We start from the raw sequence: 25,460 nt of genomic DNA, 5'->3' as shown, positions 1-25,460 counted from the left end.
GGCAAGCAGCAGTCATCAATCCAGATGTTGTTGAAAATGCTAATTTGGCAGGTCTATTTGCAGTGGGGGAGTTGTTTTCCTGCTGACACTTTGAACACAGACTTGAATGAAACCAGGGCGATGTCCTTCTGCATGCCTTCCCCAGAAACGTGCCTCCCCTCCCTGCTGCCCCACTGTGGGCTGCCAGTGCCCGCATCTCCTGCCCTGTCCTATTTTTGCCAGCAAATGGATCCGGAGGATGAATGAAGCTGACCCTTCCAGACACCCCAAATGTAGCATCAGAAGGCCCTGCCTCTTAGAGGACCCCCACCGCACCCAGGCCCCCCCTCCATTGCAGATGTCACTTCCAAGGCCCCAGGGCCCCAGGGCAGCTTCTCCCGGGGAGCTGCAACGAGCCCTTGTTGTGAGTTCTTTTGGAACAGACTCTGACGAAGCTTTCTTCGGTGGGGGTGGGGGGTGTCTCTGGTATTGTGGGGAGTGGAGTTCAGATACTGTGAGCACCTTCCCAGTCCTCACTTTCCATTGTGTCCTTCCCTCTGCAGTGAGCCCTTGAAGCCATGGCTCCCGGTCAGGGTGACTGTGGGATGGTTCTTTGTGGGGGGCAGGGGGCAGCAGCAGGTGACCTGCCTTGCTGGAGAGCTCAGGAGGGCTGTGCTGCTACTGCTGGCCTGGAAGATTCAGGGGTCACTTTCCCCTGTGCACCCGTCACCTTCAATGCAGTCAAAGGAACCCCCTCCCCTCCCCCGAGTGCTTCTGGGAACACCTGGCCCTGTACAGTCCCTGCTGTTTCCCGGTGCAAACTGGGTGGTGACCACTGGTGCTGGAGGATCGTGGCTGTCATGGATGCAGGTGGTTGAGCTCCGAGCTGAGCGGGGGCCCCCTGTCCACGCTCGCCGCTATGCGCTACGGTGTGGTCCCAGTTAGCGGGCTGTGCGCGCTATGGTGCGGTGCCAGTCAGCGGACTCTGCACTCCTGCCATGCCACCACCACCATCCCCCCAACGTGGGGAGCCAGCAAGGCTGTGAGGGGCACGTCCCGGAGCCCTGACCTGGACCTGACTGTCCGCTTCCAAGAAGAGAGAGAAGGACTGACATGCGATATGTATTTAAATTTTTTTAAACTGCTGCAAACGTTGTGTATCTGAATTAAAGGGAAATAACACCACATGCTGCTGTGCGAAACATGCTTGCTCCTGGAGAACCCCCGCCAGGGACGCTGGCCTGCGCCCGGGGTGAGGGAGCGGGCTGGGTGCGGGTTGGCCGGGTGTGTCCAAGAGGGCCCCACAGATATGAGCCACTTGGGACGTTGCAATCTGGCCATCCCAGGGCCACGTGGCTTGGGCATTGTATCCGGCTCCATGTGTGTCCCGCCCTACGGGGTCATCAGAGCTGGCGCAGGGCTGGAGCCCTCATGTGGTCTGGGATCTGGCCGCTGAGCTCTCCTCAGGGCCCTGTTGGCAACCAAGCTCCTGGCCTGCCTATTTGCACTTCGAAGTCTTCGCCTCAGAAGACCTCACAGGTCCCCAAAGTCTTGCCTACTCCCCTGAATGGGGAGCTGCACTTCTTAATTCTGGGTGGGCCCCTGCTCGGGAGCCGTGACAGTGGGTGTTGTAATCTTGGGGTGCAGCTGTCCTACCTCCAGCCTGCACTGACCACAACCCCAGGTGGCAGACTGATCTGGCAGGGTACTGTGTCTATGTTCACTCCTGTCCCGTTCACTCCTGTGGCCCCGCATCCTGCACCACAGTGGGTTCCACACAGGCAACACAGGCAACTTAGTCCCTGCCCTCAGGGTGGCAGTGTGGCCAAATGCACAGATCTCCCCAGGCTCTGTGGCAGCCCCACACACTGCCTTGCCCTGCACTGGGACCATGCTGGAGCACTGGGCAGCAGGTGCTGGCTGCTCATTCCAACGGCCTACACATTTGATGGGGCGACTTCAGCTCCCTAGATCTGACTGCTCAGTGATCCAGTTCCAAGGCCTCTGACAGGCCCTATGAGCTTCCAAGACTCTCTCCCCCTTCCTGGTCCAAGCACAGACAGCCAGACACTGCCTGGGGCACCTGAGCACACCTGGCCTACTGTTTTTTCCAGAAAGCAGGGTCCCAGAGCCTCTGGTTTGAGTGGCTTTGCTGTTGCCCACACCCCTGTAGCAGAGGCACCCTCCTCTGAGCCTCTGGAACTCTGCCGGGCATGGTGGAAGCATCTGGCCTCACCCCCCAGGCAGCCTGGTGGAATACAACACCGTGGGAGGAAGCATTCCACCTGGGCCACTGGGCGCAGATGTGGTCCTGCTTTGTGACATCCCCACGACTCCTCTTGGAAAGCCATGAGCACGTTTCCTGCAGTTTCCACTGATCTAGGCTTCAACAGCCCGGCCCCTGTCTGCCTGGATGGCACTTCCCCACCAGCCTCTCAAGCAGGAAACCTGGAGGCCACTCCCAATGGTCTGCTCCTTGCTGGCCATGTCCTCTAGGGAGCCTGGGGTTCCCAGGCCAAGGGGCACTTGGGATGTGGGTGGGCCAAGGGGAGCCACTGGTGCAGGGTTGGGGCCTGCCCACCAAGGCAGAGGGCTGACAGGTAAGGGTCTGGGCCCCCCAGGGATGTAGGGAAAAGGGCAATGGTGCTAGCCTGGGGAGCTGGGCCTGCAGCACCCTGCCACCCCCACCACACACACAGCATACCCACCCCACAGTGCTGGGCCGCAGCTTGGAGCTTCCTCCCACTGTGAGCTGGGCCATCTGAGGCAATCATTGCCCCCTTCCAGTGGGACAGCGCCCACCTTCTGGCCCCGCCCTCCAGGGCTCAACCCTGCCACCCCCATGCCACCCCCGCTCCCCACCATACTTTGCCACATTCCTTGAGCTTCCCTGCATTTGCCCAGGACGGTGTGTTTCCACTGTTGAACTCACCTGCCCACTGTGATGGGCTTGGCTTGTAGGTGTCTGCTCTTGGTAGGCGCCAGAGGCTTCTTGTGGGCACACCTGCTTCCTACCCTGGGCCTGCCTGGATGGGCCCCCAGCATGTGGAGTAACTCCTACCAAGCAACAGTTCACAGGGCCCACAGCCGTATGGCCACACGGGTGCCCTGGCTTCCCACTGAGGCTTGACCACCCTTCTTCCTGCAGGTGCTGCCGGATGCCCAGCCCCTGGCCCTCTGCTTTCCCATCCCTCAGAGACTGAGGCCATGCAGCTGTGCCAAGGTATGAAGCCCCTCCCAATACAGGACAGACAGGGCCCCCCCCCCCCACCTAGCCAAGGCTGTGCTTGAAGGCCCACCTGAGCACTCCCCTCTTGGGGGGCTTCCAGTGCTCCCTGAAGCCCAAAAAGACAGTTGGACTCCAGCCTCTTGCTGGGACCCCTCTGGACGCACTGGCTGGAGGGAAAGCAGGACACGCCAACCCCTCTTCAAGGGCCCCTGTTTGCTGGAGCGCTGAGCACAGTGATGCCTGTGTGCCGGCGGCTGCCCCTCAGCAGCAATGGGACCAGCTAGCCTGCAGGCTGGGGGCCTCGGGGCAACAGCTTCCTGACGTGGCTTCACTGTCTCCAGCCAGGCCAGCTTGCTCGTCTCTGTCCTCTTCAGTGCTCTTCTGGCCTCTCCCTTGGGCCCCCACCCCTATCTCAGGAGGTGCCTGGAGGCAGCCCCGCTCAGCCCTGGGAGCCATGGGGGAAAGCCTTCGAGGGAGGTAGCGCTGAAAGCCTTTGCCTGAGCACTGGGGGCTTCCTGGAGGGTTCAGCAGCCCTGAGCCTTCCTGGGGGGTGCTGCCTGGGCAGGTAGCTGTGTCCCTGTGACCCCAGGTGACCCCGGCGGCCCGGAGAGGAAGAAGCTCCTACAGGGAGCGGATGGCAGGGCTAGGCCTTGAACCAAGAACCCGCTGAAGGTGGGGCAGAGGCTCCTCTGTGCCTACACACGTGCCCCTCCTGCCCTTCCACCTGACAGTTCCCCATTCCAACCTCAGCTCTCGGGTGCGTGGCCAGGTCTGAGGAGGACTTCTGTTAACCGTGGTAATGCCTGGACTTCAGGAGTCCCTCCCCCCCGGTTCAGGCCACCGCCAGAACCCCACAAATGCCAAGCAGCCTCATTGATGGCCCATGGATGCCAGAGCCTGGCTGGGCGCCTATGCCTGGGGGATGGGGCTGGGGCCTGTCCAGCAGGTGCGGCAGGCCCCTGCACATAAGCCACTGGGGTTTTACCTTTTAATTTTGAATGTTGGTGCCTTTAGGTGGCGCTTTTTCTCCATAATCCCCATGGGTTCTGTGGCCTTGGTCTCCTGCCTTGGGGGACCCCAGGGAGCACCTCAGCCCACCCCCTGCCTGGCTTTCAAGCCCACATTTACTCCCACCCCCCCCTCCCCACACTCGTCCAGGGATGGTCACACTGTCTCCCTGCCGGCTCCCCTTTGTGCTCCTGCAAGTGGGCCTTGCTGCCAATGTGAGCCTGGTTCTTTCCCTCAGCACCCTCTGCCTTCCTGGTGAGCCAGGCCCCTGGTGAGCACCCCTGTGTTGCCATGCAGAGCTCACTTTTGTCCTGCGGTGTGCCCTCCCAGCCCCGCTGATGCTGGCAATCTGTGGCCCCGGCCCTCAAGACATCAGGATGAGCCTTTGTCAAGCCCTGGTGGAGACCTGCTGAGGGATGGTGAGGGTCCCATGGCCAAGGACCCCAGCCATGGCCAGTAGCCACCTTATCAGCACTGGGGGGCCTCCCAGGAGACCCCAGGAAATGCTGGGGAAATTGGCCAGGCACACAGCAGTTTGCACTGGCTATGTCCTGTGTGCCTTGCCCAGGACCATGGGCACATAGGAAGGGTAACAGGTGTTTTTTACTTGGAGCCTGCCAGCCTGGGCTCCTTCAAGAGACAACACAGTAAGGGGTCAGATGCAGTTCCAAGCCAGCCCCTTACCCACAGGCTGACTTCACCTCTCCACCCCTTGGGCTTTTCATGGGTAAAATGGGGATAACCATGAGGATCAAAGTGGGAGATATTATCTATAGCTCTTAAAACAGTGCCCAGGATCCAGAGAATACTCAAATTATTATGTTCTCACTTTTGCAAGTATTCTTAATCCAGGATCACACAGCTAGAGTAGAAAATAAAATGGCCTGGCTTGATGTAGATCCAATTGTCATGAGGGAAAAAGGGAAGAAAGACCAAAACCAAGTAGGAAGACTACAGAGAGGAGGTGATGTCAGAATAGGGCTTTGAAGAATGAGTAGGAGTTTGCCAGTAAGTCCAAAAGCCAAGTCTAGGTAATCTTGGGAAGGGAAGGGCTACCTGAGATTGGTCCCTTTGTTTGCTCATGTAGTTACCCAGCAAGACTTTAGCAAACCCTTTTCCGTGAGGTACTGGGGCTGCAAGGAGCACGCCACCCACTGGGCGGAAGCAGGTCAAGAGCAGATGGCGCTGAGCAGGATGAGGTTAGGGCTGTGCTGGAGCTGCCCAGGATGGGACGGACAGATAGACACAGCCACCTGCTGCCTACCACTCCCTGGCCTTGAGAACTGCCCTGACTTCTCTGCTCACCCCACATCACCAGTCCCACCTTCACGGAGGGAGACAGGCCATCCTGCCTGGGCTGGCCTTGGTGCATTTCCCATAATGAAGTGGGAGCGCGTTGGCCAGGGGCACGCTGGGTGTGGAGCATGTTGTAGGTAGGCGAGGGTCAGTGTGTGTGTGTGTGTGTGTGTGTGTGTGTGTGTGTTGCCGCGGGTCCCCAGTGGCTTCTGCTCCTCTATGTCTCCCCTAGGCATCCGCCTTGCTGCCCATCCTCCTCTCCGTCTCTGCATCTCCCTCTTCATTTGCCCCGGGCCCTCATTTTGTCCCTCCCTGACTCCCCCCATCGTGGGCCCTTCCTGGGTCCCTGGCCTGTGTGAGTGGGGCAGGGTGGGGCGGGGGGCCGTGGCCTGGTCCCCAGTCCCCGAGTCCAGGGAGCCCACTGCACGCCAGACTCCCGACGGGCTGGGCTGGGAGGCGGGGCCGGCGCCGGGCAGCCCGATTTGGGTCTGGCCCGCTTGCTGCAATATTGATGGCCCGTCAGGGCAGCCCTGATTCCTGCGCTTTCAGTTAAAAGGTTTCTGTTGTTGTAGCTTATGCAGTTGCTCTGTTGCTATGGAAACGTGACATCAAAATGACGTTTCCCGTTTAAAAGCTTTTAACTAAATTCCTGCCTGTCAGATGTAGGCCCCATTTTGAGAGCTGAGCTGCCTTCCAGGAGTGGGGCTCCCGCCCTGGTGTGCAGGCCACGGGCCGCCTGAGTGCCCTCTTTTAACCCCACAGGTGCCTCCAGCATGGCGGCGGCTGAAGTACCAGGCTACCTGGTATCCCCGCAGACGGAGAAGCACCGGCGCGCCCGCAACTGGACGGACGCCGAGATGCGCGGCCTCATGCTCGTCTGGGAGGAGTTCTTCGAGGAGCTGAAGCAGACCAAGCGCAACGCCAAGGTGTATGAGAAGATGGCCAGCAAGCTGCTGGAGATGACAGGGGAGCGCCGGCTGGGCGAGGAGATCAAGATCAAAATCACCAACATGACCTTCCAGTACAGGTGGGCTCTAAGCGCCGCGTGCCTGCACGCCCCACGCCCCGCGCCCCGCGCCCCAGCCCCGCACTGGCCCAGCCCTGGCCCCGCATCAGCGGGCTGCCACCGGCCCCTCGGAGCTGAGTCAGGAAGGCCCTGTGTGGGCAGAGCCTGGCCGCAACACGGGGCCTGCATGAACTGCTGCCTTCTGTCGCCGAGGTGGGGAAGCTGAGGCCCAGCAAGATGGGCCGTTGCCTGGCGGCACCCCACCTGAGGCCCCTGCCCAAGCCACCCACAGGCAGTTCCCACTTGGTGAGAGTGCATGCTGGTCATCCAGGCATGGCTCGGCTAAGCAGGGAAACTGAGGCCAGGGGCGAGAAGGAGGCTCCACTCCCAGGCCTGTAGATCTCGCCTGGTGCTCACACTCTGTCCTTTCCAGCAGCCACCAAGCCCAGCTGTGAGCACAGCCAGCATGGTCCATGATTGGTGAGCCAGGTGTGTTGTTGGGCTGATGCTGGGGTACCCAGCAGGCCCCCACTCGTGGAAAGGGCCTTATTTGTGGAAAGAAGCCGTGGGGATCCAGGCCTGGCCCCACATCTTCCTCTACCCTTCCTGCTGTGGTCACCTTGCCCTGGCAGTCTGAGGGAGGCTGCTGGGTTGGGGCTGTGGACAGGGTTCCCAGGTGGGTGCACTCTGGCACCCCGTGGGGAGACAGCCCCGGGGCCACAGGCCCAGCACCTCAGGGGTGGGGGTGGGATCCAGGCCTGTCTGCAGACAGTCACTGTGTGCAGAGGGTCCTGGGCATGGCCAGGGTCACAGGTGTGGACTGGGTCATGGCCGTGGCAAGGGTCATGGGCAGGGCTAGGGTTGTGGTCAGGCCAGGGTCCTACTGGGGGAAAGGTTGCCCCAGAGCTAGGGGCTGTGAGGGGAACTAGCAGCAGAGAGAGTGGGGGGGGGGGTCTTAGGGCATACTGGCAGAGGTAGACCTGTCAGTGTCCCTGAGAGGGGTGCTGTCCCCGGAGCACATGCAGGTACCCAGCAGCTCCCAGCTCCAGTGTCCTCCTGCTGCTCCTAGGGACTGCTGTGAGCAGAGGGCAGAGGCGTTGTCAGGGCTGGGTGTAGACAGGGCCTGCAGGCTTGCCCTGGGCACCTTGAGGGGATCTGCCCTACCAACAGTAGACAGGGGGCCACCCCTTGCCCCTCCTGGCCTGCAGCTCCCAGCCCGTCTGGGGCCTGGGATGCATGCAGAGGCTTCCCAGGGCCTCTGACGTCCAGTTGCCCATTTTCAGTTGTTAACTTTTCATGGCCCTTGAAGGAGTAGTTCCAGAATGTGGACCTGCCGGAAGGCCCATCTCCACCTGCAGCCCCAGCTCCCAGGCAGGCCCAGGGGCCAGAAATGAGGCAGCCATAAGGGCCTGAAGGCCTTAGTCACAACATAAACAATGTTGAGTTCCAGCTACCAGCTTGAGGGCTGAGTTGTCCGTAGACATGTGTGTCCCCATCCCCCCCTCCTCCATGCACACGACGCACCCCTCTATGCCTCGTTGGGGGGGGTTGCCCATCTGACTCACAAATTCATGGGCTCTGATTGGTGTCTGGCCGAGTTATTAATTATTTATCCTGAGAGCCTTCTGCAGAGTCCCAGGGGAGGTGTTGTATTCCATTCCTGGAGGTGGGGGCTGTGGGCCAAGGAGGCCATAGGAGAGGAGGAGGGTGCAGCAGAGCTGGGGCCTGGGCCCTCCAGTGGGGCTCCATTCCAGATGCTGCTGGGGGTAAGGGCTCCATTCCAGATGCTGTTGGGGGTAAGGGGCTTCCCATTCCCTGAGGGGGAAACTGAGGCCTAGAGCGGAGGAGGGACTTGCCCAAGCCTTTATCAGGCTGATGCTTTCATTGATTGACTAGTTCTTTATCTCCTTCCTCCCATCCACACCCAGAAAGCCACCCACAGCAGTCTTTTCTTATTTTTTCACTGTAGCTCTTTACATATTAAGGTTGTCAAGGTAAGGAAGCCTGAGTAGCTGCATACCTTGGAGGATGGTTCCTTGGAATACCTTTCCGGATTCTTCTGTGTCAGAGGCAGACCTTCCTTCATTTCTCCAAGGAGTAGCCTGGCCCATGGTCAGAACAAGCACAGGGGGGCCTCCGGAGGGGCTGGAGGGGAGCCTAGGCAGAGGCTGGAAGTGGACCCCAGGCACAGTCCTTTACTTCCTGCACCTGGAATCTGTGTAGGCCTCCAGGGTGATGGGTAGTCCGGGGGTCAGGAGACGAAGCAGCCATGCCTTTCCCTCTGTGGCCTGTGCCTGGCTTTCTGCTGAGGACATTCTGCTCAGTGGATGCTGTTCCTAAGGCCACCTCCTGCCGTGGCTGGCCTTGCTTACTGCTCTGAGCCACAGACCCCCATGCTGTCCAGGTGGGTCCATTTGCTGAATGGTCAGCTCAGTATTTCCAGTGACCAGTGTGACCAGGGGCCCATGCTGGCAGGAACCCCACATCAGGAGGCAGGAGCCATCCGGCCACAAGGGTTTCTGTAGCTTGAGGGCCTCCCTACTTGGGAGGGCCACAGACTAATGCTGGGTCAGATGGGGCAGACAACAACTCCCCCACCCCCAAATTGTGGCCTCCTTCCAGGCCTGGCCAGGGCCGCCCAGGTTTCCTGTAGTTGGGTCTCCCTTCCTTGAGCTCCCAGAATTCAGCCAAGGCGCAGGGACCTACAAGGTCTGTCTGCAGGGAAGAGCAGGATGCAGGGCTGGGTGGGTGCCCAGCTCACAATAGGCAGAGCTGTGCTGTGCATACCCTTGGCCCCTGAGTCTAAGTAGGAATGGGGGATTTCAGGCCCAGCCCTGCTGCCTCCTGGTACTTTCAGTCAGGAATGTTATCTAGTCGATTTGCTATTTGCCAGAACTGGGCAATGTCTTATTAAATTCTTGTGAAAACCTTGTGAGGAGTTTACTCTGCTCATGCCCATTTTACTGATGTGAAAATGGAGGCTCAGAGAGGTTAATGAACCTGTCTAAGGTCACACAGCAAAGTGGTGGAGATGAGCCACAGCTCAGGTCTGTTGGACACTGAAGCCTGCATTCTTTACTCTGTGGATCTCGCTTCTCAGGCATTCTCTTTAGAAAAACACACTCCTTCTATCATGTCTTACATTTGCTTTATATGATAGTTATCACAAGATTTTATTCCTGTGTTTGAATGATGTATTTTATTATTGCTGGTTAACTTAAAAGCAGGATTTGTTCCTTGTAGGGAGTTTAAAAATTACAGACCAGCAAGGACAGAAATAGTACAGCACAGCCCTGGGCCCCGGCGCTCACAGACGACCTTACTCATGTTTGGGGTGCGTGAGTCTAGTGCCCACCGTGGGATAGGTCCCCAGCCTGACTTCTTTCCCTGTCTCATGTCACCTTGGCCCTGGAGCCTGGCCAGTTTTTCTGGGGAGGCTGTCTGGCCAAGAGTGGTTCCCTAGGGCCCCAGTGCCCCCAAGCACCCCTCAGCCGAGGGCCAGGTGGAACAGGCCGGGAGCAGCTCCGTTTCTCACCCTTGGCTCTTGTGTCTCTCGTTTCAGGAAATTAAAATGCATGACAGATAGCGAGTCCGTCCCGCCCGACTGGCCCTATTACCTAGCCATTGATAGGATTCTGGCCAAAGTCCCCGAGTCCTGTGATGGCAAACTGCCGGATGGCCAGCAGCCGGGGCCCTCCACGTCCCAGACCGAGGCGTCCCTGTCGCCGTCTGCTAAGTCCACCCCTCTGTACTTACCGTATAACCAGTGCTCCTACGAAGGCCGCTTCCAAGACGATCGCTCCGACAGCTCCTCCAGCTTACTGTCCCTTAAGTTCAGGTAGTGTGTGTCTTCCTTCCCTGCCTCCACCTCCAGCAGGGCCAGGAGCCCGGCGGCCAGAGAGGGGGCTGGGAGAGGAGAGGGGCGGCGGCTCTGGGGCGGTGGCATCCTCTGCCATCCCTGGCTGGCTGCCAAGGCCTAGGTGGTATGCAAGGGCGCCCAGGACAGGGAGGCCGCAGATAGGGGGCCTCAGACAGGGGGCCCTCAGACGGGGAGCCTTAGATGGGGGTGCCACAGATGGGGGGCCTCAAACGGGGGACCTCAGGGGGTGCCTCAGAGGGGGGACCTCAGATAGGGGACCTCAGATGAGGGCCACAGATGGGGGTGCTGCAGACAGGGGGCCTCAGATGGGGAGCCTTAGATGGGGGTGCCACAGATGGGGGGCCTCACACGGGGGACCTCAGGGGGTGCCTCAGAGGGGGGACCTCAGATAGGGGACCTCAGATGAGGGCCACAGATGTGGTGCTGCAGATAGGGGGCCTTAGACAGGGGGCCTCAGACGGGGGACCTCAGATGGGGGCCTCAGATGGGGGCCTTCAAACGGGGGCCACAGATGGGGGTACTGCAGACGGAGTGCCACAGATGGGGCACCTCAGAAGGAGGCCTCAGATGGGGGGGCCTCAGAATGGGGGCCACAGACGGGGGGCCTCAGGTGGGGGCCCTCAGACGGGGAGCCTCAGACGGAGGGCCTCAGACAGGGAGCCTCAGATGGGGAGGAGCTCAGACGGCGGACTTCAGACGGGGGGGGGGGGGGGCTCAGCTGGGGGGCCTTAGATGGGGGGGTGGAGCTCAGACAGGGGCCTCCAATGGGAGGCCTCAGAGTGGGGAAGCTCAGATGGGGGCGCTGCAGACAGGGGGCGTCAGACGGGGAAGCCTCAAAGAAGGAGGTTTTGGACAGGCTGGTCAGACTGGGAGGCAGGAGATACTGAAGTTCAGGCTGTCATGTCCATAGTCCGGGTTTGTCTCCTGGCTCCTTCACTTTCTAGCTGTGTGGAAAGTCCTTGACCTCTCTGGGCCTCAGTCTCCTTCTGTAAAATGGGGATAAATCAGCACTTAGTCTGAGGATGGCTGGGAGTGTCACGAGAGAGAAGGGTGGGGTTTGGCACACGGAGGAAGACCAAGTGCTCCCCCACCAGCCCCCCAGTTTCTGGCTCCTGGGCTCCCCATCACCCCCAGCAGACCCTGACCTGGGGTCTTCCTCCTTCCTGCCCTGGCAAGGCTGGCTGGGAGGGGAATTGGGCTAAGCCCCTAGAACATGCTCCTCAGCTGAGACCAGTGGGCATACCTGTCCCCTCTGCTGTCCTTCATAAACATCCTGCTTGGCCAGCACCAGCTGCATGAACCTGCCCTCGGGAGGCCCACAGACAGGTGCATAGAAAGCATCGCTCCGGCGTGTGGAGGCCTGGGGAACCAGAGGAACATTTGGGGCCTGCTTTCAGGGGTGACTAGGAGGGAGTTGACTGGTTGGGGAAGAGAAGGCACAGAGCAGATTTGAGTGTGGCCCTGTTTCTTCCTCAGCCATGGGCTGTAGGTCTGTCAGATGGGGGTGAGATGAGGAGGGTCTTGGGGAGTGTGAAATCTGGGGCTGCCACTCCTTTTGTCTGGCACCCCTTCCTTGCAGTGGGTTTCTCAGCAAAGACCCCAAACAAAAATGCCTTTGTGATGGCCAGATGGAATCAGCTGGAAACTTGAGGGTTATGGCCAGGTGTTTCCATGGGCTGACCCAGTTCCCAGATCCACAGCTGCCCCCAGGCACCACACCAGGGCTGGGGCAAGGGAGCTGCTGTCCTGCCTCTGAGGTTGGCTGGGGCGCTGCTCTGCTTCAAAGCACAGGGCCCAGAGAAGGGGACTGGCCAAAGCCTTGGGGGGTCTGGTGGGAGGTGGCTTGTTAGACCGGGGTGCTCATTGCCCCCCATCAGAGAGCACAGGGCCCAGCTACAGCACCCGCTGCCTTCACCTCTCTGGAACCGCCAGAGATTCCAGTCCCCATGGGAGAAGCCACAGCACCCCTGTCTACCCAGTCCTTCTCATCTCTCCCCTGGTGTGGCCACTGCCCTCCCTTCCACCGAGCCCCACACCAGGCCTGTGCCCCCCCAACCCGGTCTGTGGGTTTGGGGCTGCTCCTGTGGCAAGGTGTGCCCCGTCCAGCCAGGCTATGGGGGTTTGGATGGCCCTGGGACCCAGGTCACTGGACTGCCTCGGGTCCCACAGGGTGGCGGTGTGCACAGTCCCTCCTCGCCGACTGCCCGGGGCCACCACGGGGTAGGGGTGGGGCGGTGCTGGGCACGTCAGACAGGCGGAGCTATGAGCCTGCGGCCCGCCATCCCCACGCAGCACTGTCCTTCCAGGTCAGATGAGCGGCCCGTGAAGAAGCGCAAGGTGCAGAGCGGCCACTTGCAGAAGAAGAAGCTGCGGCTGTTGGAGGCCATGCTGGAGGAGCAGCGGAGGCTGAGCCGCGCCGTGGAGGAGACGTGCCGCGAGGTGCGCCGCGTGCTGGACCAGCAAAACCTGCTGCAGGTGCAGAGCCTCCAGCTGCAGGAGCGCATGATGAGCCTGCTGGAGAAGATGATTGCTAAGTCCAGCGCATAGGGCCAGTGACACCGTGTGGGCCATCTGTGCCAGGCCGGGACCCGGGGTCGGAACGGACGGCCTTCCGCTCACCCTGGGCTGCTCTGGGGAAGGGAGGCCGCGACTGCCAGTCTCACTCCAGCCGGGTACTTCAGAAGAACTCCTGGCGTCTGTCCTCCAACACCGTCACCATCAGTGGTACTTGCAGTGGCTTTTGATACTCGCTGTGTGATTTCTTGTGACTCCCTGGAAGCAGAACTCACGTTCTCAGCTCACAGGTTGATCAGTTCCAAACACGAACATCAACAGGGACAGGCCGGTGACAGCTTCAGGCCTGGAGCAGAAACCCTCCTGTAGGGGAGACGGCGGTCTCGTCTGACCCTGGGCCGAAGCCCAGAGAGCCCGCCGCCCTCACCTCGGAGCGCTGGGTCCTCCGAAGGCCTCCCCATGAGGACACTAACAGAACAAGGCCAGGTGACCATGTTTCAGTTCTCTGGGCCCAGGGAGGTGGCACCGATGAGACAGAGACCTGGCCTCATGCACTCACACTCTGGTTGGGGAGGCAGCTGAGCAAGGAGGGCAAAGTCATGATAGCAGGCTGTGGTCGGCGCCGCACGAGGAGGGAAGAGCAAGGACGAGAAGGGACAAGCTCACCTCCCCGCCTCTATTCTGTCACCAGGAGGAAAACCTTTCCAGACTATTTTCTGCTGGCTTCCTCCTAAGTCTTGTTGGCCACTGGGGCTTTGGTTTCCCAGCTGCCAGGGATGCAGGGCTCCCTGCCTGGGACTGGCATATTGCTGCCCACACAGCAGGGTTCTGAGACGACCGGGCTGGTGACTTGGTTTGACTTACGATCCAGGAAAGCGCCTTCCGGGTGAAGGCAGATGTCCTGCCAGGAGTCCTTCCCAGCCATCCTGGTGTGATAGCAGCCAGCTCATCTGATGCTGCTGTGGTCGCCCAGGGGGTATGAGGCCACCCCAGGCCTGGCTGCGGTGGGCAAGAGACTAGGCAGCCATGGAGCCCAGAGGGGCCAGATGCCCCCCAGCTCGGCCACCTTGGGGACCCCCCTGGCACACACACCAGGGACTCCAGCCACACTGCTTTGGGACCAAAGGCAGTAGTGCAGTGAAGGTGTGACCAGTGGTTCTGCTGAAGTGTGAACTTGTCAATTTCTGCCAAAATAGCCAGTGTCCCACCAAGGCCAGTCTTGGCTAGCAGCGCATCTGTGAACCTGTGCTGGGGAGGTAGGCACAGGACAAGCCTCAGCAACCGCTGCAACGGAGACCTCAGGGGCATCGTGTGCTGCCGACATGAGCTGGGGGCTGGTTTCAGGCTGTGCCTGAGCATCACCTAGGTGGCAACAGACTGCGGCTGTGCATGACCGTCCTGGAGCTCCTGGGGCCGTGGCCGTGGCCGTGGCGCACCAGTGTTCCCATAGCTGCGGAAGGCTGCGGGCACATGTGTTATGTAGCATTTCTGCCTTTGTACTTAGGGGTCATTTGCACTGTTTTATTTTCCCAGCTGTCTCACTGAGCATGGAGTCCATGCTCACTCTCTCCATGTCTCGCTGAATTGGTGCTGCCACATGCTCCATTGGGCTGGAGCAGGGCAGGCGCAATCTGGCGGAGGTCAGTAGTGCAACTGCCCATGTTTCTCCCTCCATAAACTGTATCTGTCGCGAGTCTCTGATTTCTTCTGTAGTTACAGAAGGATGTTGTGGGGGGGGGATGTGGCCATATTGGTAAACGCTAAGCTATTTGATAAGATCCAGCAAGACCGTCTGTTAATACCAAAAACTGAAATCAGGAACCAGACAAACATGCATCCTTTCACCTTTATTATTATTTAACGTTGGCATTTTTAGCTAATGCATTAAGACAAACAAAAAAAAAAGCGGGATAAAAGAAATGAAAATTACCTTTATTTTCAGATGATATTTTTCTATTCCCAGAAAGCAGATACACAAGAGATCAAGAGCTCTTTAAACCACCCTGAACATGTGGATTATGAGAACGGAATATTCTGCTCATAGTCATGCTTGAGAACTGCAGGGAATCTATGAACAAGTTTAACCAGAACGGTCCAGGATCAACACAAAGGAAGCTGTGGTTTTACCGTAAAATCTAAAACAATTCCTGAGCGTGTGTGGAAACCACATACCTCTAAATGCTCCCAAGTAGTGTCATCATTTTATTAATGTAATTCCAACAATATTCTCAGTAACATTGTGGGGTTTTGTTTTAAAATGGAAGAAAGCTTTTTGTTTTGTTTTTTAAAGTGGGCCCCACACTCAGGGCAGAGCCCGACATGGGGCTTGAACTCACGACCCTTGAGATCATAACCTGAGCTGAGATCACAAGTCAGGTGCTTCACCGACTGAGCTGCCCCAGCAAGCCCTGAAGAAAGTATTTGTAAGTTCATATGAAAAAAGAATGGGGCAAAGAGTCTGAGGCCAAAGGATGGAAAGAGACCACCCAACCTCATGTAGCACCGGGAAGGCTGTGCTGTCTGTCTGAACCAGAAAAACGTCAAGAGACAGGAGCCCAGATGCTGCGAGGAATGATGGGCCCTGTCGTGAGTGGACGGGTGTTGGGGGGGGGGGGACTGAAGATGTCACCACTTGTGTTCCTGTGTACCCTCACAACCAACACTGACGCCCAACAGACGACTGTATGAGAAATTAAACCTAAGACTTAAAAATTATACTCATTTCAAAATAACAATAAGCCCATTATATGTTGACATCAACGACAACTGCATGAAAAGTACATTTTCTAAAACAAAAGGTTTTCGCAGGAAGAGGGGCGTTGTGTTACACGCCCCTCAATCTCTGGCAGCAGGCTGCCCCCAGTGCTGCCCCGAGCAGCTCCCGATTCCGTGGGCCACAGGATATGCAACCGTCCACAGAAGATCCCACGCCACATGGATAGGTATTTGGAAAAGAAAGGGATCTTTCGCTGACACCTGTGGGCCACTGTGCACACCCGTCCTGGAGGACTCCCCTGTCGTGCAGGCAGGTCGCCACATGAACTCAGTCCATATGGTGCCCTGGGGAGCCCCGCCGTGCACTGGGCACATCATCCCGTTGCACCGAGTCAGGCCCATCTCTGTGCCCATGGCATGGCAGACCCCCACAGAAATGTGCTCTCATCACTCTCCTGGCTGCTAACCAGCAGAGCTGTTGCTGGGACAGGTGGTCAGGCACGGGGCTGTGGGGGCAGCTCTTTTCCTTCTGATCTCAGTGCAAAAGCAGGAGTTTTGGCTCTGGTCATCACGACCACATGAGTTGTTCTCCCGGCGGGGATGGCTGTCTGTTTCCAAGAGGCACCCAAGTCCCTTCAGGTGAAAAGCGTGTTCCCGTGAAGAATGTGTCCTGCTGTCCAACAAGAGCTCCCTGGTGTCCAGCAGGAGTCCCCGCGCTGACCGACCCTGTGCTAGCTGCCTTCTCCAGGACTCCAAGCCCAGACACTCACACCACATGCAGGCCTAGCCCCTGTCCGTCTCGGGTGGGCCCAGTGGGACCCCACACGCCCCCCTCAGGTCATCTACCTACTTCCTGAAGATGTAACTAGACCAAAGCATGGTCCCATCCCCTGAATGGCTCTGGAGATGCCTTCCCTTCCAGGAGTGTGGTTTCCTGGCACATCTCGGCTTGGCTTCCGAAACACAGATGCATCATTGAGAGCAATGGGGGACTCTCCAGCTCTGTCGATGGGGGACACCATTTGCAGCCACTGTCCCACACTGGAGCAGACCCACAGGCCCCGGGAACAGTGGTCCCCCACGGACCTCATAGGGCACTAGGTCACCATCACCGCTGTCTTCCCAGGCGATATCCCTGCTCCATGCCACTGCTGGTCTTCAGGGACCCCCGCCCCCCACAATGTCCTGTTTATCCAGAGTGGTGACCCATCACCGGGTCAGGGCAGGGGAAGAGGAGGGAGCAGGTGCAGGGGCCCCAAGGTGAACCACGCATGTGTGTTGAAAGAGGAGGGAGGAGAGAATCCTGGAGATGCAGAGGTCATCTCCCCCGGAGCGCTGTGGGACTTCGGCAGCCTCCAGAGCCACGGCCACTCCCTGCGACAAGGGTGAGGGCGTGCTGGCCTCTGTGGGCCGGGCAGCCACACGCACCTCATTGGACATCCTGTGGATGTTCTGACCACAGCTGCGAGTGGGCCGGGGCAGGAGAAGATGCTGGCTCACCCTCTCCAGGACAGGTGGAGGACACCCGTGTTTGGGAGCGGGCCATGCCGTCTTTGGCAGGTTACGGCTCTCCTTTTGGAAAACAGCCTTTGGTGCCAGGCTTTCTGGCCTCAGGCAACCAGGGATCTCTTGGTCTCCAGTGAGCCCTTCCTGGGTACCCTGGTGTGCATGGGTGACACGCTTGGGGAGTAGGCATGTGCATCTGTTTCCACACTGAGCCTCTGTGCCTGCCCTGATTAGGGTCACAGGCACCTTCCCCAGGGGCCATCCGTGGGGCTGCTCCCCTGCCAAGGGACAGATCCTTCCAGGCTCTTGGGAGTGGCATGGTGGACATCTCTGTGTGAAATGTGCTCGCTAACAGGTGTTCTTAAAACAGACAAGACAGGTCTAGGGGAACTCAAAGTTGACCAGGAAAGTCCCCACGTTATGCTCCCAGGTGAGGGAGGGGTCCAGTGTCACAGCACCATCCGCGGACAAGGCTGGCCCTCCACTGCCGAATGGTTTTGGAATACTGTTAAAAACAAGTTGCCCAGGGACCCCTGGCTGGATCAGTGGGTGGAGTGAATGGCTCTTGATCTCAGGGTTGTGAGTTCAAGCCCCACACTGAGTGGAGAGATTACTAAAAAATAAACTTTAAAAACCAACCGATAAATTGCCCCCAGATGTGTGTGTCTCCATCCACAGTCTGCCTTCTGTCTGTGAGCGATCATTTCTGTTCTTGTGTCAACATGTAACAGTTGTAACTACAGTAAGTCTTGAAATCTGACATTGTCCATCTTTCAACCTTGTTACTTTTTTTACAAATTACTTGAATATTTTAAGTCCTTAGCATTTCCACATAAATTTTTTAAATATAGAAAACGACACACAGTGTAAAATCTACTGTTTTAATCAGTTCCGTGAACCAGCAAGTCAGTTCCCACGGTGGCAAGCACGCCTGCCCTCCACCCTCCCTGACTGACCTTGTGTCCCCAGGGAGCAGCATCCTGCCCTTCTCCACTCCTGGCCCTTGACACCTGGTACCTGACTTTCTGCCTCCAGGCACTCAACTCTCCTAGGCCAGGCTGTCATGAGAGGGTCGCACATCTGGACGCATCCTCCATGTTCACCCGTGTGGCAGCAGGCCCACCAGCCTGCGTGCCCACCAGCGGAGCACGTGGGTCCCCTTTCCCCACATCCTCACCAACACTGGTTCTTTCCACCCTTTCCGATGAGTGCCATCCTAATGGGATGAGGTTCTGCTTGGCATTTCCCTGATGTGAGTGCTGCTAAGTGTCTTTTCATGTTGGCCTCTGTGTGTCTTCTTTGGAAAAACATCTGTTCAGATCCTCTGCCTGTTTTTTTAATTTTTTCTTTTTCAAAAGGTTTTATTTATTTGACAGACAGAGATCATAAGTAGGCAGAGAGGCTGGCAGAGAGAGAGGGGGAAGCAGGCTCCCTACTGAGACCCTAGGATCATGACCTGAGCCAAAGGCAGAGGCTTTAACCCACTGAGCCACCCAGGTGCCCCCTCTGCCCACTTTTTAATTAGCTTTTTTTTCTATGTGAGTTGTAACTAGCTCGTATATATTATGCAGTCAATTCCTGTGTTCAGGATCATAGGATCAGAAGGATAGGAATTGTCAAAATGCCTTCCCAAGATGCGGTCTGAACTATTGCAAACCCTAAAAAAGATGAAAACATACCAGTTCATGTCTGAGCCAACCAAAGCCTTAATACCAACCTGATTTTTTATTTTGTTAACTTTTTTTTAAAAAGATTTTATTTATTTATTTGACAGAGAGATCAGGCAGAGTCGGCAGAGAGGCAGACAGAGAAAGGGGGAAGCAGGCTCCCCGCTGAGCAGAGAGCCCAATGCAGGGCTCGATCCCAGGACACTGAGATCATGACCTGACCTGAGCCAAAGGCAGAGGCTCAACACTGAGCCACCCAGGCCCCCCCAAACTGATTCTTAAAAAAAAAAAAAAAAAAAAAAAAAGAATAGCAAAATAAAGTGAAAGTCTAAATAAAATACAAGCAAACATAAGATACCACAACCAAGTAAGGCTTCTTTGAGAAAAGTGGGGGCCTTTGCAGTCGGAGAACCTCCAGCAGAATTACCAAATTCACCAAGTCGGTGTGGGGGACTCCATCAGACTGCAGCACGAAGATGGTCCCTTGAAAAGCCCCCAGCATAACAGGACTTGCCGGGAAAGGGACACAGGTGACACTACCCCCTGCCCCCACCAGCAAACAGGTGAGAGCCACACCCAGTAGGACTGTCACTGTGGGTCAGCAGCAGCCAGGGACAAAATCATGGCGCAAATGTTGGAAAAGGAGAGGCAACGATTATCCATTTTTGCTCATGCTATGATTGTAACACCAGTAACCAAACCCTACGAGGTTAATAAGAGAGAAGTATATAGAATTAGTACATAAGATTCCTTTTTTCTACATTATTAATAACTCGTTAGAAACAGGGAAACTCCCATTCCTAACAACCAAAGCTATGAAGTGCTTATGGATCAATGGAAACAGAGAGGACTGTAATCAGAGTGAAGAATGAGGGACACTCGGACAAAAGGTGTGAGGCCGTATCCCTGGGGGAGGGGAAATCCTCCCAGGGTTGGGGGAGGACGCCCCTAGCTGGGGAGGATATCTAGGGAGGGGGAAGGATATCCCTGGGGGGAGGGATGTCCCAGGGGGACTAAGATGTCCCTGGGGGTAGGACGTTTCTCTGGAGGATGTCCCTTGAGGAGGACGTTCCTGAAGGGGGAGATGTTCCTTGGGGGAGGACATCGCTGGGGAGAAGAGAATGTCTCTGGGTGGGGGAGGATGTCTCTAGCGGAAGTCTTGTCTGACACAGCACATTCTTTCCTGTCTCCCCACTTCGGCCTGCAGATGGCTTCCATTTTGTGCATCTCCTTGGACCCTTTCCTAAGACAAGACACTGTCTGGTTCATGAATCATTACGTGAAGCCAGTTAGATCTTCAAACGTACTCAGCTGAATTTCATTTTTTCGTAGATAAAACAGAGCACTCAGGGCCACGTGGACTTGCCTCGGGGAGAGACCAGTGTTGGTGGGGAAAGATCCAGAATGGGCCAACTCATCCAGCCTTAGGATTTGGCAGATGTAGGGGCCGAGACCTGCACACCCAATATTCAGGGATCTATAGTTGTCTGTGACTGGCAAGAAGACAGGGACAGTGGTCTTCTGATCTCCCACAAGGGTCTTCTCGGATGGATTAAAGATGTAAATGTTAAGAGCGGAAAACTTTTAGAAGAAATTCTGGAAGAACATGAACTTGGGATCAAGACCTTTCTGATGAGACAAACCATAAAAGGATAAGATGGCCTAATTTGATTAATAAAATTCCAAAATGGTATATGACAAAGAGCTTCAAAAACTCTTGAGATGTGCGATAGATGGTGGGGCCTCTAGGAGGCAGGACGGACAAAGGAGCTCATTCCTTGCAAGCCCGTGTGCAGGGGCTGTGGGCCTGGCCCAGCCAGCTGAGGCTGGGGGTGTGTGTGTGGGGGGTGGCACAGGTGGGGAGGGGCATGGGAGGGGCAACCCTCACCCCATGCAGGGATGGGCTTCCTCCCCAGCCACCCGAGGCCACCTCTGCCCCCCAAGAGCAGGTAGGGCTGCCTCTGTCAGGGCCTGCCCTCTCTCTTCTGCAGCAGGCCCCTCAAAGGGCCCAAGGTAGATATCTGACACTGTGTGTTCTGGAATGTTCTATCCATGCTCTCTATGCTGGGAGCCATGTTTCCCAGGATCCTTCCCTGCACGGTTCCAGAATAGATGGGGTCCAAGATGAGCTCTGAATGAGGCTTGGGAGGTGGAAGTGAGGGAGACACCATGTAGCGCTAAAGTCTGCAGGTGGTTAGGGGCTGGGTGTCAGGGCAGGGATCAGAACTGGGGTTAGGCTGGGGGTCAGGGCTCTGAGTCAGGGCTGGGGGTGGTCAGGGTTGGAGTCAGGGCTCTGGGTCAGGGCTGGAATCAGGGCTGTGGGTCTCCTGGGCTGTGGGGTGGTTAGGGCTGGGCGTCAAGGGTGTGATGTTAGGGGTTTCATTGTACGATCCTGCACCCAATTCTTATGTGTTTTCCCCCAGACATCATCAAACAAGTGTCTGACACCAACTGAGATCCCCCCCAGTCTAACTCAGCCCTGACCTGCTCCTCCTGGAGTTGCCGTCAGGTCCCACGGGGAAGGGCTCCGTCCCATGAGACCGCCCCACAACTTCAGACCCCATAGTCACCCACATTCTGACCACCTACCCGCAGATCAAGGGGTCCCACAGCCCCCTCCTCAGGTTCGACTGTTGGCTGGAGAGGCTCGCGGAGCCCGGGTGAGTGTGTTGTGCGTGGGGTCACAGATTTGTGGTAAGAGGACATTGCTCAGAGCCCCCAGATGGGAGAGAGGCTCCCCATGTAAGCACCCTCCCGCCCCTGCATGCCCGCGGTCAATGGCCCCGATGCTCACCCACGTGCCCACCAGCCTGACGGATCCGATCCCAGGCCTTGCTCCTGGGCCTCAGTCTCTCCAGGCCCTGTGCCCTCAAGGCCTGGGGGTGGGGGCGTCTAGTGGAAGGTGGCCCGGGGCTCCTCCTGGAGCTTTGTGGTGCTCCCCACAAGAATCATGGCAGCGTGGAAGGCGCCATGAAGCCCACGTACCTGCCGGCAGGGCAGGAGTGATGTGGGCATACTGGGAGGCAGCCGGGGTCCTGCTCAGGAGAGGTCAGGACCCAACAGGGGAAAAGGAGCAGGCGTTGTGCAGGACCTGATGGCCGATGCCCCCCACACCCTGTATACATGGAACCCGATTCAGAAGGGAGGCAGGAGGGCCACCGGGTGTGGGAGAGAGCCTTGGAGAAGCCAGGGATCTGGAGCCCCAGACTGGCTCTGCCCCTCCTCGGGAGAGGCCCACAGTCAGCCCTGCCCCTCCTGGGCTCTGTCCTTCTGGAGCTGGGGCTGGGCACAGAGGCCGTGTTTGGCAGCCAGCACCCCGCTGCCTTGTTGCAGGATGGGCAGAGGGCGGCACGGGCCCCCCACCCCTCTGTACAGGGAGCACTGTGGAGGCCTGCCCTGGGCTCCCAGACACACTGCCCTCCTGTTCAAGCTGTCGCCTCAGGTCCCTTCCCCAACATACCCTCGAGCCCGCCTCTCTCTGCAGCCTCCAGACACCCCCTGCATTGTTGTACCCTGCCTGGGTTCCTCAACCCCCAAGGTCAGCGTCCAAATTAACCCCAGGTCTAGCCCATGCTTGTGGGGAGCACCACCCCTTAGTCCGGCTGTGGGGCTGGGAGCAGCCTGCCTGCTGCGGGGGCTCTGGTCCCCGGAGCCCAGAACATGGAAATTCAGATTCCAACCACGTGCCTGACCCCCCACCTCCCTCATTTTCAGACCACCCTTTGTCTTTTCCTGTTCTGAGAACTTTCCAGAGACTTTTCAAGCTCTGCCTGGGAACAGTGCGGGGCCCCGGGGTTGCCATCTGCCGTCGCCGGCAATCATCCTTAAAGCAAAGGGACAATTTTAATTTCACAATAATTGGAAATATCAACTGCAGCTCAAGCCGTCGAAACTCATGGAATTTTAATGGGCAGCTGGCTTAGGTTACAGCCAAGAATAGTAGCTCTGCGCCCAGCCTGCATCCATGAGCCTGGGGCAGCACTGGCCTCTGGGAGAAGCGGGGATGAGGGGGTGGGCGGAGGACTGTCCCTGCTGAGCGTTCTGGTACCTGAGGGGAGGGGAATGAGACTCGGAGGCTGTGGGACTCCTCAGTCCTGTGGAGCAAGGGACTGCATATCCAGCGCATGTCCCCCTGGAGATGCAGCCTCCTTGCTTGGGTCTGAGCTCTCCCGATGCCACACTCCCTGGGGGGCCAGAGCGCCCCCCATCCCTGGCTCCCACAGCCTGTGCCCACAGAAGCCTTCCTTGGAGCGGGCTTGCACATCTGGAGTGCCCCCACTACACCTCGAGGCCATGCTGACCTCCTGTCCTGTGTCAGAGGCACAGTCCCAAGTCTGAAAACAGCCCTTTGACACATTCTGTCTGGTTTTCAGTTTGTAGTGGACAGAGTGGCAAGTCTGTCATCGCTTCCCCCTGATCACCCAGTTACTCCAAGACTAGATATAAGACTTGACTTTCCCCCATTGAGTTTCTCTGAGGCCATTGTCAAAAATCAATTCACTGAACAAAAGAGGGTCTATTTCTAGACCCGGTGCCACTGGTCTGTACAGCTACGTTCCCCTCACAACTGTAGACTCTTTTCCTTTATAGAAAGTCTTGAGGTCAGAAAGTGCAAGTCTTCCAACTTTGTTCTTCTTTTCCAAAATTGCTTTGGTTATCACAGATCTCTTACTTTTGCATATAAGTTTTAAATCAGCGTGTCAATTTGAACCGCCTCCTCAAAAACCTGCTAAAATTTTTATTGAGATGGCATTGAATCTATAGACCAACTTGAAGAGAATTGATGGGTTACCAACTAATATCAAGTCCTGCAATTATGAACATGTGATATGTCTTCCTTTGGCAAAGTCTAGTACATCCTCTGTTAAATTTATTCCTCAGTATAGTATTTTTTTTCAGTTGTTTGTTGATGTTTGTATCTGTAACCTACAACTCTTAAAACTCACTTATCAGTCCCATAGTTTCTTAAATAAATTCCTTAGTGTTTTCTAGGTTCGTAATCATGTTTTCTGTGAATCACGCCTTTACTTCTTGTTCTCAATTTGTATGCCTTTTATTCCTTTTTTTTGTTTGTGGTTTTTTTTTTTTTTTTTGGTGGTTTCCTCTTTATTGATGTGCCTCCTACCTTCCCCCCACAATTTCAGTCCCTTCCATCTACCCCCAAAAAAGAAGGTAGTGAAAGGAAGGGAATGTTGGGGTTCTTAGCCCCTTGGGCAGTTAGAAAGGGAACAGAAACCAAAACAATCACTGGGTGGGAGTGACAGAGATTGACAACTGAGAAGTCTAAAGTAGAGTTGGAAAGCTGGTAAGAGAAAGAGGAGAGAGGAGATGTCCGAGAGGCCACCTCCCCCGGAGCCCTCCAGCTAGGAAGGGCTGGAGGAGAGCCTCAAACATTAGGAAGTGCAGGTCCTGAAGAAGGGAGGTGGTGGTTGAGCCCAGGGGAGGAGGAGGTCAGGGAAGGGGGGCCACCTCTTTGTAGAACGAGACCCCCCACCTCAGGGGCAGCAGCTTCGCAGACCGTAGACAGATGTACAGAAAGAAGTCTTCTTCGTGGTGCTCCTGGTATAGCTGACCCATTGTGGCACTGGTGGGTGGAATGACATTGTTGACAAAGAAAAACGAGGCATCCTCAGCTCAGAGATGAATTCGCTTCCGGATCAAGAAGTAGAACTGACCAACTGTGAGATCAGAAGGCACCAGGCATTTCTTTTTGTCCAGGTCTCCTATCCGAGCTTTGGGAGCCTTTTCTACTATCACCGGAACCCGGTCCGGGTATTTCTTTCGGATCTTCTCGCCCTCAGAGCGGCGTTTCTCGAACGGATGCTCCTCTTTATACACGAACTTCATCCTCCCGGGAACCGGGCTGGACCGGGCTGGGCTGCGGGAACCCGGGGGGGGGGCGCAGGACAGGGGGCAGCGGCCTCCTTTTTTTGTTTTGTTTTATTCCTCTGGCTAGGACCTCCAGTACCATGTCAAAAGAAGCTAGGACAGCCCCATCATTGCCACGTTCTTGATCTTAGGGGAAAATACTCAGTTTTTTGCCATTGAGTAGAATGTTAACTGTAGGTTTTTTCACAGACATAATCTATCAAATTGAGGAAGTTCCTATTTTTAGTTTGTTCATTTAGAAATTTTCATCATAAATGGGTGTTGAATTTTGACAAATGCTGTCTCGGCATTAACTGAGATAAGTACAAGATTTTACTATTTTGTTGATGTTATGAATAACAAGGAACAATCGCATTTTATTTATTTCATGTTATTTTAGAGAGAGAGAGAGAGAAAGTGGAAGGGCAGAGGGAGAGGGAGAGAGAGAATCCCAAGCAGAACTGCACTGACCATGAAGCCCAGTGCGGGGCTGGAGCTCAGGACCCTGAGACTAAGACCTGAGCTAAAATCAAGAGTCAGGTGCTCAGCCAGCTGAGCCACCCAGGTGTCCCAAGAATTGCTTTTTAAATATTAAGTCAACCTTGCATTCCTGGGATAAACCGTACTTGTTCATGGTATGTTATTCAATGTAGTACTATTTTGCTAAGGATTGTTGTGCTCATGTTAATCGTAGACATGAGTCTACGATTTGTTTTTCTCATGATGTCCTTGTCAGGTTTTGGTATCAGAGTTATACAGGTCTCATTAAATGAGTACTAAAGTAGTCCATCT

General features: G+C 56.5%; 1 protein-coding gene and 1 pseudogene across 1 annotated transcript; one reads left to right on the top strand and one right to left on the bottom strand.

Annotated features, from left to right (window-relative positions):
* Positions 1-1,287: 1,287 nt before the first annotated feature.
* MSANTD1 (Myb/SANT DNA binding domain containing 1) lies at positions 1,288-18,333 on the top strand. The gene is made up of 4 exons (XM_059166407.1): positions 1,288-3,202; positions 6,275-6,539; positions 10,081-10,356; positions 12,705-18,333. Exons 1-4 carry the CDS (start codon positions 3,187-3,189, stop codon positions 12,943-12,945), a joined length of 798 nt encoding a protein of 265 aa, XP_059022390.1. The 5' UTR covers positions 1,288-3,186; the 3' UTR covers positions 12,946-18,333.
* Positions 18,334-23,876: 5,543 nt separating this feature from the next.
* Positions 23,877-24,709, bottom strand: LOC131819403 (gamma-aminobutyric acid receptor-associated protein-like; annotated as a pseudogene).
* Positions 24,710-25,460: the final 751 nt, after the last annotated feature.

This window comes from Mustela lutreola, chromosome 1, assembly GCF_030435805.1.
Source record: "Mustela lutreola isolate mMusLut2 chromosome 1, mMusLut2.pri, whole genome shotgun sequence".
Lineage (NCBI taxonomy): Eukaryota > Metazoa > Chordata > Mammalia > Carnivora > Mustelidae > Mustela > Mustela lutreola.
The sequence above is the reverse complement of the archived record's forward strand: the minus strand, read 5'-3'. Positions and strand labels throughout refer to the sequence as shown.

What these genes read in the sequence shown, in the direction of transcription:
- MSANTD1 (XM_059166407.1), top strand. An exon ending in AACATGACCTTCCAGTACAG is followed by an intron (nt 6,540 to 10,080) that starts GTGGGCTCTAAG and finishes CTCTCGTTTCAG; the next exon opens with GAAATTAAAATGCATGACAG. An exon ending in TTACTGTCCCTTAAGTTCAG is followed by an intron (nt 10,357 to 12,704) that starts GTAGTGTGTGTC and finishes CTGTCCTTCCAG; the next exon opens with GTCAGATGAGCGGCCCGTGA.